Source organism: Haplochromis burtoni, unplaced genomic scaffold (genome assembly GCF_018398535.1).
Source record: "Haplochromis burtoni strain Fernald_Lab_line unplaced genomic scaffold, NCSU_Asbu1 Contig_165, whole genome shotgun sequence".
Taxonomy (NCBI): domain Eukaryota; kingdom Metazoa; phylum Chordata; class Actinopteri; order Cichliformes; family Cichlidae; genus Haplochromis; species Haplochromis burtoni.
In genome coordinates this window covers 323,154-332,588 of record NW_024582526.1, presented here as the reverse complement: position 1 = coordinate 332,588, position 9,435 = coordinate 323,154, and the positions used below count along the sequence as shown (strand labels likewise).

The 9,435-nt window shown below is 41.3% G+C and overlaps 1 protein-coding gene across 4 annotated transcripts in view; it reads left to right on the top strand.

Moving 5' to 3' along the window:
- Positions 1 to 7,009, top strand: part of armc8 (armadillo repeat containing 8) — a 31,822-nt gene extending 24,813 nt beyond the window's left edge. For all 4 annotated transcript variants that reach the window (XM_005933362.3, XM_014337120.2, XM_005933363.3 and 1 more), the window contains 5 exons: positions 248 to 343; positions 2,438 to 2,533; positions 2,650 to 2,722; positions 4,292 to 4,385; positions 4,473 to 7,009. In XM_005933362.3, the coding sequence (XP_005933424.1) occupies positions 248 to 343; positions 2,438 to 2,533; positions 2,650 to 2,722; positions 4,292 to 4,385; positions 4,473 to 4,506 (393 nt within the window). In that variant the 3' untranslated portion in view covers positions 4,507 to 7,009. The remainder of the gene's footprint in view (positions 1 to 247; positions 344 to 2,437; positions 2,534 to 2,649; positions 2,723 to 4,291; positions 4,386 to 4,472) is intronic.
- The last annotated feature ends 2,426 nt before the right edge of the window (positions 7,010 to 9,435 follow it).

Here is a 9,435-nt window from a genome sequence, read left to right as displayed (position 1 = left end):
GGATAGATGGGTCGCACAGGGTCAGAAAAGTCGGATTTGATGCGCTTTCGCCTGCAGTGTGAACGTAGCCATAGGTGGTACTTGACCTCTGGGTCAGCGTTGAATGCTCCCCACTTTCTTGTGTTATCACTACATATGAACGATCCAGTATGGGCTGAATTTGAATGAATTGTCGAGAGGTCTTAAGTGCAACATGCAGACTGATTCTCCTTTGCTTCCCCTTTACTCCCAACTCTCATTTTGTCAGCACATTGACCAGGTCATGAGCTCCCACGGGAAGCAGATCATGCAGGCAGTTACCCTCATCCTCGAAGCGGAGCACAGTATAGAGGTCAAAGAGCAGGTGAGCACCCGTCTGCTTCACACGTACAGATGATTTATTTTTTCTAAGTTCAGCGTGCTGCTGTGTGGCAGAGCAGTTAAACATTCTGCTTATGTGATCACAGGCTGTCTGCCTGAGGTCAGTCTTGTCCTATTAAATTCAGTGGTGTTTGTATCGGGACATAAACAATAATCTGGTCCAAAACAGGTCATAAAATTAAGTACAATCCTGGATGAACAGCACAACAGGACACATTGCACCATTCCCATCATACAGGGAAAAGCAGCAACCAGGTGCTGCTAACAAATGTACTTAATTGACCATCTCTATAAATGCAGACGTTTTGACAGTTTGCTGGTCTGGAGTGTTCAGGTGTGTTAACACAGTGCCCAGTAGAAAAGATAACGGTGATCTTGGAGAAGCATTTGCTGCTGCCTGTCAATCTAGTAAGGGTTCCAAGGCCACTCACTCACTTAAACTTCAGCGATATCAATCTGTCCAGTTAGGGAGCACAAACCACTGTGAATCTATTACAGTTGCTTTGATGCAGATGAAAGTAACAACAGATGGACTGGACAGGCAACAAGAGAGCCTTCAGAAAGGGCATGTTGGAGGAGGTTGAAATATGTGGTTACAGTTGCTCCAAGAAAATAACAGTAACAGACTGAACTAAATTAAATAATACAATATATTACAAAGTTTACAAAATATAAGAAATGGCTCTAATATTTACAAATAGCTCAATTATAAGAAGTGAAATAGATATGATTGACATTAATTTGTAAAACTTTGCTGTAGAGCAAGTGCAAAAGGGTGTAACTACTGCACTGTGCATTCGATGGAGGAGTTATACAAGGAGATGATTTCTGGTGTTGTTCACTGGTGCACGTCATGGAGTGGGTGGGAGTGTTTGTCCAGCTGCATTTGGTAAGTGGATAAAAGAAACCTTGTACTGGTGCAGTGGGCCCTGGGTTCCTGGTGATGAAGGTGTGTGTGTGTGTGTGTGTGGGTGTGTGGGTGTGTGGGTGGGTGGGTGGGTGGGTGGTTAGGGCTGTGCCATATGACGAAATGTATCGGATGGCGAAATTAAAACTTCTCTGGTTTCATATTATAAGCTTTTATTTTGTCGTGGAGCAAAATCCACTGTTTACAGCAATATATTTTTTTGGGATGGCCACCACGTGGATGCAGACACACAGAATACCAGCATGGCCAGTGAAGACGAACCAGGCAGCTCCAAACAGAAGGACCATTCAACATAAATCGAGGACCTTATTCCTAAATGAGAGGCTCCCTCTGTAGCATGGACATGGTTTGGTTATGAAAAGTCTGACACGGACCAGAACACTGTACTATGCAAGTTATGCTGCAAACCGGTCCCCACCACAGACTCAAACACAACAAACCTCTCAACCACCTACGAACGAATCACGTGAAAGAGTAAGGAGAGAGTTTAAGGATGAGAAGCAAAAAAAGAGCCGTCAGGTGCTCAAAACATTAGAACAGGCTTTTCCCTGCAGCGTGCCGTGTAATAAATACTCAGAAAGAAAATGGCAGCTGTTGCAACTTTTATCTACAAATATAACGTTTCATGCATCGATCAAAACACTCGACTCCAGGTACATGACGCCCAGGTCGAGCTGCCTGAGATTCACAGCATTTACAGAAAAAGCACTATTTTGTGATTTCTATCATCATCGGGATGAGAAATGTCATATCGAATATGAGATTTTGGTCATATTGATTCCTCGTGGTATTTCTTCCACATCGTTGACACTGTGCTGTGCAGTAAACCTTCATGTGACAGTACGTATGGATGTGCAATACTGAGGGAACTACAAGCTGAGTGTACTGCAGGCATCAAGGCAGAACTATAGAGGGGTCCATGGTTTGGGGGTTGTCTTGTTGTTGCCTGGCCAGTGCTCTTGTTATCAGTTTGACTCGGTTTGTGCCTTCTAAGTGGACAGATTGATGTCCCCGTCCACAAACACAAAGTGTGATGATCAAATGTTGCCAGTTTTGTGAATGTGTTGCCTGTTGCTTTCTTTTATTTATTTTTTAACCTCAGAACAAACTGTTCAGATAAAAGCACTGATGTAACACTTTGTCTGTCAGACGCTGTGCATCCTAGTCAACATTGCCGATGGCAACACAGCCAAGGACCTCATCATGACCAATGACGACATGCTCCAGAAAATCAAATACTACATGGTACTGTGCACACTGTTAGTGTTTAGGCACATACTAGAGGTCGGGGCCTGATTGATCTGTGTCATTGTCCCGTCTTTCTTGACTTGTAACTTCTCTGATGTCTGCTGTTCCCACAGGGGCATTCGAATGTGAAACTGCAGCTTGCTGCAACCTTTTGCGTCTCAAACCTTATCTGGAATGAGGAGGACGGTAAGAAATGCAGCGCACAGGTACATGGACTAATAAAGAAAGGGCATGGGTTTAGATAAAGGAGACCGAGGAACATGAAGAAAGCTGAGCTCACGTTAAAGTAGTAAGAACTGAGGTCTTAAGTGTTCAGCTTTAGTTTATAGAACATTTACCAGAATGAAGGCACATCACAGGCGAGTACAACGCTGAAAGATGTCTGATGGAGAAATGCTGTGTAGGATGGAAGGAGCATGGTAATAAAGTCGACCTCTCAAATGGTTGTTTACATTTTAGTCTTTTAAATGCTCATTCAGGGAGAGTGTAACTCAGACTTTTGAAGCTACAGTTTACTGTTTTCTGTGTTTGTTTTTTGTTTGTTTGTTTGTTTGTTTTAAAAAGAGGTCAGCCATAGGAATATACAGGGGATTTAATACTAATTATAGTACATGGCCTTCTGAAAGTGCTTTAACAGAGTTTTAAGATGTCCTTCCTTCACTTTTATTGTCTTCAGTGCCAACTCTCTGCTCCCACAGAGGTCGATTGTCTTGATAATAGTGAAAAAAAGCAACAATCGTTGAGCCTTAAAGGAGATCACTTGTAAGCTGGAGAGAAAATGTGTTCGGCCTGAATGAATTTCATCCCTTTATGTCTCTGATTTCTAATTTCCTGCTTCTAAATTCAGCTAAAACTGAAGTTATTGTTCTCTTCATTAAATCTTAACATGCTGTGTGACCAGATGGGATGAATCTGGGAATCATTTTTGCACTGAGTGTTTCTTCTTTACTCATTCATCATTATTAATTAAACTCTGATTTCTCTTCTATAGTTTGCCTTTTGTCCTGAAGGTTTGTGACATTTCACCTACTATTTGAAAATGCCCAAAGGTGGGCAGATCTCAGAAGGGAGCATATTTCAAAGAATCAGGGTACCAGCACTGAAGGCTGTGTTGTTAGGGAAGGAGAGCAGGCTGTTATCTGGGAAACACAGAGTCCAGGACAGAGTGTAGGAGGTGAAATGTCTGATCAGCACTGGGAAGCAGGATTTTATAGGAGATACCGAACTTTATCAAAGCCAAGAGGTGAATAAAGGCGGGGTGTTGTCACGACTTGGTGTCGGTAGAAACTTTGTCAATTTTGTTTTATGAGCATACTGCAGCTTGTCCAAGGCACCATTGCAGCACTCCAAGCACGAGGTGATGAAGGTGATGAATGGGGGGTCTCAGCTGGGGAATTTGAGATAATGGCCAGAGTCTGGTGATGTTCTCTAGTTTCACCCAGGATGGAGACTCCTGGAGATGGTGAATAGGAGCAGCCATCCACATCATGGCATAGATCAGTCCCTTTCTGGAGCTGGGGCTTGGGGAACTACACCCCAGAGTTCAGTTTGAGAAAATTATTTGACATCCAGATCTTGACGTCTTCAAGGCAGTTGACCAGGGACAGAGGAGGGAGCTGATTGGAGGCTTTGGTGCTAAGATACAGCTGTGGAACATGTGACTGTGTTCATATTAATGAACACACAGCTGCAGTGGGATTTTACATGTCAGCAGACATTGTTATTTGTCCTCTCTGCTTCACTGTGTGTCATCAGGTTCTCAGGAGCGTCAGGACAAGCTGAGGGAGATGGGCTTTGTGGACATCCTGCACAAACTGACACAATCCTCTGAGCCCAACCTCAGTGACAGGTGGGCCAGAACAGTGCGTCACAAAAAAGAAAATATCCCGTCAGACACTCCTTTAGCCTGCTGGACTCATTCTGTGTCTCTTTTCAGAGCGAAGACAGCATTGCAGCAGTACCTAGCATGACTACAGTGGGCAACCATCGCCTTCTGCCAGCCTGACTAACAAATGTGTGGAGGACACCTGGCTCCTTCGTTATTTGTTTCAGTTAAAGTGCCCCTATTATGCTGTTTTTAACTAATAGGATTACTTTAAAAAAAGAAAAATTCATATTGTGCACTCCTGCAGTGCCTCTTCTCGTCGTCTGAGCCCAGTCTGCTCCACTCGGTCCACTGCTATAACAGAAGCAAGGCAGCGTTTTTGTGCCCAGCCAGCATAGCCCTTTAACAGCTGCCAACTTAGAACACGTTAGCAGTGGCCACTTCAGAAAGACACGCCAACAGCATCAAACATAATACAGCTGTTCTCTTGAAATTGTATAAATGTTAATTACAACAGTAGACAGAACAATAGAATATGTCCATTAGAGCAGTGTTGCTGGGAATTTTCCTCTATTTAATGTAATTATGTCAAACTCATTTTACAAATAAAACCCCACTTTCTGCCACACAGTTCATTTCCTGAGATATGTTAGGATAAGATAAAGAGCACATCTGAGTTTTTCAACATGAGAAATATGTAAAAATACAGAAAAGTCCTGGTAGCTCACCGCACAGACTGTCCTGTATTTATAAAACAAAGCTTTTGTTAATTGATGAATTAAAAAAGTTAAATTGAAATTTCTACAGTAGACGGTGAAAACAGGAACTTTTCTGTCATGTAATTGTTTATTTATTATTTAACTACTCTGGTCCAGTATAAATGGCTGTGGGGGAGGTCTTTATCAGCAGGAGAATCTGTAAAACTTAAAAAAAAAAATACAGTTAAAAGTCCAAAGATGCATGCCTTCCTCCATATTTTCCAAAGCCATCCAGCGGGACAGATTGGCATCTTTGCCAGGCCGATTCAAGTCCCCATAGTTTGACACCACTGCCTTAGAGGGTAGGATAAAACTGACGGGTATCGTGAGCATATTAATGCTCTTGTTTTAGCCAGAAACAGACGATGCCGTGTGCTTTGCTAGTATTGGAGATATTTTAGAGTTATCACAGCAACCCTAGCAACAAAATAATGTCCCACGGCGAAGGAGCATGTGGAGGGCGGGTGTTTCTTTGTTAGAGTGCCCCACACTAGCAGCTAGGCAGGATTTATTTAAACATGTTACACAGTGACATAGATCAGAAACGTAAGGAAAAGCTTGGACTACAAACAAGGTGTTTTAGCAAACCCCAGAAAGGCTAATAGGGGCACTTTAATGGTGAGGCCTGTTTTGTTGCACAAAGACACCTTTTTTTGGACCTGTGGCGTTCTCTTCACTTCTCCAGTACAAACACCTCAACCCAGCCTCAACAGTTCGGCGCCAGCTCCACGGCGGAGACTCTGAGACTGCAGTTGTTGTGAAATCAACGGTTAGGGGAGTTTCACCTGATAGGTTTTATTTTATTCTTCTCTTGAAGTGAATCCTTGGATTTGGATTTTGTGATTTGAGATTTGCAGACTTTGTTTTCTTTCTGTTTTTGGAGTGCAGCTGCCTGACGTCACCGCTAATTTGGAGCCTTCAGACTCCCAACAGTGGAGATTATGGTTTCAGAGCACGGCTGACGGACAGCAAAGTTTCCCAGTTGTATTTTTTTAATTTTTGACTAAAATTACTATTAATATTAATGTTTCCTTAAGGCATCGCAAGTAAGGACTCACTTGGAAAAACACAGACTGCTTATTTTGGAATTTCTTTTCTTCTTTGTGGATACATACCTCGTAAATATATAAATATATATAAATATAAACAAATATATATTTTTGGATTTTTATTTTCCCCTCATGTTTTTCAGTCGATCCCTCTGAACCATGATTTTTGGCACAGTCGGGGGAATCTACTGCACTCTAAATATCTGTCGAACTCTGAACGTGGTCTCTGGAGGATAATCAGGAATGAGCATTTCTCCTTTCAGGTGTCGTCACTGTGATGGTGCTGCTCGCGCAGAAGCCTGTCACTTCTGTCCAGTAACCTTATTTCCAGTAACCATTTCTCATGATCCCACTGAGAAATGTAGTGCTTACACAGACCTGCGGTTACACCCAACACCTGGGAAAAGAGGATTAATGTATCCATCCCTCACACCTCCTGTCGAGAAAGACCCGATGTCTGCTGCTCTCTGCAGTCCCCTGCATGTGTTTGTCAGGAGAGATAAATGAAATTCCCAAACCTCCAGCTTTCTCTCCCTTGATGTGTTTTTGAGAGGCGAGTGAGGACAGAGTCGATGTAAGAAATAAAGTAAGAATCATTTGACACTAAGGCATGAGTACATGCACTACAGCAGAATCAAGTGCTACATTGTTTCTCCACCCCTTTGTTATATAATTTCTTCTCCGATCAGGATATTTCTAGAACGTTTATCCTGACATTTCAAACCTTACTGAAGCTCTGATAGAATGAATGTTACCCTTGAGAATATATGCAGATCTGAAGGAGTTCCTGTGTTGTCTTATTTCTTCTTGGAGAGTCTGCTGTATTAAAAATCCCACCGGTTTTGTTGTTCTTCTTATTTTTTTTTAATTTATTCATTGTTAGTTAGGGGTTGCTTCATGGATTTGAAATGAACCATTAGAATGTGTTACAGACTTGTTGCTGCTGCACACAGTAATGTCAGAGTGTGAATGTGATGCTGACCTGACAGCAGACTTGCAGTCACATGTGAAAAAGAATGATGCAGGTCTTCCCAGGAGTGGATGTCCCAGCAAATTCAAGCCAAGGTCTCAGACTCCCCCCCCACCCACCCAAAAGAACAGCTACGGCTGGTTTGGAAAGGAGAAAGCCTCTTCACTCCATGAAGAACATGGCAGCACAGCTTAGGTTTGCAAACTCCAAACTTTAAGAACAGTATCCTTTGAAATTGCCATATTTGCTGCTTCCAAAACTCGTCAACTCACAGATGAGGTGTCTGTAGAGCCAGGCGTCTGCTGATCATAGGTGGTTCAATCACTGGCCGCTCCACTCTGCATGCCAAATATCACTGGGCAAGATGCTAAACCGGAGTTGCTCTCCAATGAATCCAAATGAATGTTTGATAGAAAGCACTTTGGTAGCAAAAGCATAGAAAAGTGCACATATACATGGGTTAATGAGGCATGTTCTATGAGCTTTATTTAATGTGTAAAACACTAATCCATCAGTTTTCTGTTCTTCTCGGTTCAGGTAATGATTCATTTAATTTGATTCCTACAATTATATGATACACCTATTAACGCAAGTCAGTGGTACAGACAGCTGTCAAGTACACAAAAATGCAATCTGTTAGTAAAGTTTCCTTTGTAGTTTTATATTTGCACTTGTATGTGTATAAAAATTACCATTAGTTGCCATGTAATTTGTATAAAACACATCCTGTAAGGTTGTCAGTTTTAGCTTTTAAACCTTCCAGTAAGACTGTTCTGTTTGGGCTTAACTGTGTTATCCAAAGAACTGACATTTGCAAAGTTTAAACTCTGGAGTCACTACACAGCAAGTCAACGCTTCATTTTCTGCATAAAATAATTGAAACATGTAGGCACTGGTAGCATTCTACGCCAAAGAAAACACAAGGTGCCAGTTTGAACCTTCATCTGTTTGAGACACTCAAGCTTTTAACAGAATAACTGTAATTCCAAGGTGTGTGATACTTCATTTGAAAATGTACCGATTTAGCATGCAGCAAAAAGAAAAACCTAACCTGGTCACTGACAACGCCACAGGTGTTATGAAGCCTAATAAAGCATAAATAATAAATACAAGCCTAGTTGGATGTGGCCTTTTACCCACGTGCACACATTATAATACTTTAAGCTATTTGCCATATTAGCCATTAGTCTGTGGGCAAATTTGGGTTGTTAAAAAGTAGAAGAACCATAAATTTATTTTTAGGGATTTTGAGCAATTGGGAAGCTTTTAGCACAAGCAACCTCAAAATGTAAGCATGCAGTGAGGAGAACGGCCAGAAGTGTTCTTGTTCTTAGTTCAGTGGGTGTCAGAAACAAATGGGGCCACTTCAAATGAAAACTGGATGATCACCTGAGGCACAAAAATTGGAGTCCTGCATGGAGCCCCTGTTGGTTTTCAATGAGAAGCCCACTTTTACACTTACAGCTGCTGACACTTTCAGCCCAAGTGGCACATGTTTTTTTTTTTATTTTATTTTAATGCTGACATCATAACAGAACCATATTTGATGGCTTTACTTGAATAAATATTTTGTTTAATAAAACATAAATAGTTAATTTATCAAAAAGGGAAAAAAATATAGGGACGGGTTTTTGAGGCAACTGAATCACAATATACTCAGAAAGTGGCTTAAAAAATATTATTTACAGTTTACTTCTTAGAGAATAGCCACTTACCTCAGTTACGTGAATATTAGTTCCCAAGAGAAACACAAGAGATGGAGAGCTTACAAAACAACACTTCTTTATTGTTATACAGTATGTAATCCTTGTTAATGTTTTTTTTTTTTAATGTAACAGCAGTCTTTAATAAAATACATTTGTAAGCAAACAGCCTTCAATTGGGCAGGCTGGTTTCTACTCCCATGAGCCCTCTGCTCTGGATAGTTCAAAGCAGGCACATTTCTCATGCAAAAAAGAAAATAAAAAGAAGTTTTGACATGCATTGAATTAAAACCTTTTAGGCACCCTCCCCAGCCACCAGTTCTTGCTTAGTAAATCTTTGTGAAAGTGTAAAGAGTCCAGTTAGTCACCACCTCCCTTGCTCCCATTAAAGAAAATAAAAGCCAGAAATCTGACTGTTCATATATATACAAGTAACATGGTCCTAAAGCACCTCACAAAGCCAAAAAAAAAAAAAGTCCTGAGACCTCCAGCTTGATGCAGCCTGGATGTTGCAGTTTTAGGGTTTGGCTGCTTTCACGTACCAACATGAAGTCATTGGAGGAATAAGAGATGAAGAATGTGTGTGCTACATAT